Here is a 1,354-nt window from a genome sequence, read left to right on the forward strand (position 1 = left end):
CCCAGTTATTTAATACGAACATACCAAGTTCCCAGTTATTTAATACGAACACACCAAGTTCCCAGTTATTTAATACGAACATACCAAGTTCCCATTATTTAATACGAACATACCAAGTTCCCAGTTATTTAATACGAACATACCAAGTTCCCAGTTATTTAATACGAACATACAAAGTTCCCAGTTATTTAATACGAACATACCAAGTTCCCAGTTATTTAATACGAACATACAAAGTTCCCAGTTATTTAATACGAACATACAAAGTTCCCAGTTATTTAATACGAACATACAAAGTTCTCAGTTGTTTAATACGAACATACAAAGTTCTCAGTTGTTTAATACGAACATACAAAGTTCTCAGTTGTTTAATACGAACATACAAAGTTCTCAGTTGTTTAATACGAACATACAAAGTTCTCAGTTGTTTAATACGAACATACAAAGTTCTCAGTTGTTTAATACGAACATACAAAGTTCTCAGTTGTTTAATACGAACATACAAAGTTCTCAGTTGTTTAATACGAACATACAAAGTTCTCAGTTGTTTGAAAATATCAAGAGCTCGCTTGCCAAAGATAAACAAGGGGCCAAAGCAGTTCACTTTAGTTTCAAAATCGACCGATGAAAGAAAGAAGAAGTTTTATGAATTACATAGCAGCGTATAAGTGAACATAAATACGCCTCTAGGTTGAAATTGAAGTGGCAAAAACCCAATGCTATGCAGAAATGTCTAATTCAAAACACAAATGTGATATAATGCAATAACAAATGCCTAAAACGTCTTATGCAAAAGATAAAATACAAGAAACCTTTAATGCAAAATAGATTTTATTCGTAAGGAATCGCGCTTCCGGTTGTACAACAATACACTAGAGTTATTCCCCTTAATTTGGGAGAAATTATTGTATCGATTGAAAAATACTTCGACCTTGACATTGACCTAAATAAAGATATTACAGGGAAGAAATGTAGGTAATGCAAACGAAATATGTCGTCTAATGCTTATGGTATATGTTTCACGTTTTAGATGTTATATGTATTTTGTATTAGAGGTTTCTTGTATAATGTCTTTTGCATTTAACGTATAAAGTATTTTTATCAGAGGTTTCTTGTATTTTATCTTTTGCATAAGACGTTTTAGGTATTTGTTATTGCATTATATTACATTTGTGTTTTGAATTAGACATTTCTGCGTACCATGGTGAAGAGTGAATAGAAACTATAAAGTCATTTAAATAATAGGTCTTGAAGCGACAATCGATATGAAGCATTGGTATATTTTTTGTTATATTACATACTAGAAGCGGTTTTCAAATATTCAATTCCTGCTGTCCATCATATGGCTGTTAAA

The 1,354-nt window shown here is 31.3% G+C and overlaps 1 protein-coding gene across 1 annotated transcript; it reads left to right on the plus strand.

Annotated features, from left to right (window-relative positions):
• Positions 1-79: 79 nt before the first annotated feature.
• Positions 80-628, plus strand: LOTGIDRAFT_146618 (hypothetical protein; the record flags this gene model as incomplete). Its single annotated transcript, XM_009068767.1, has 1 exon — positions 80-628. A coding segment is annotated over one exon (549 nt), but the record flags the coding sequence as incomplete, so codon positions are not given.
• Positions 629-1,354: the final 726 nt, after the last annotated feature.

Source organism: Lottia gigantea, assembly GCF_000327385.1.
Source record: "Lottia gigantea unplaced genomic scaffold LOTGIsca_931, whole genome shotgun sequence".
Lineage (NCBI taxonomy): Eukaryota > Metazoa > Mollusca > Gastropoda > Lottiidae > Lottia > Lottia gigantea.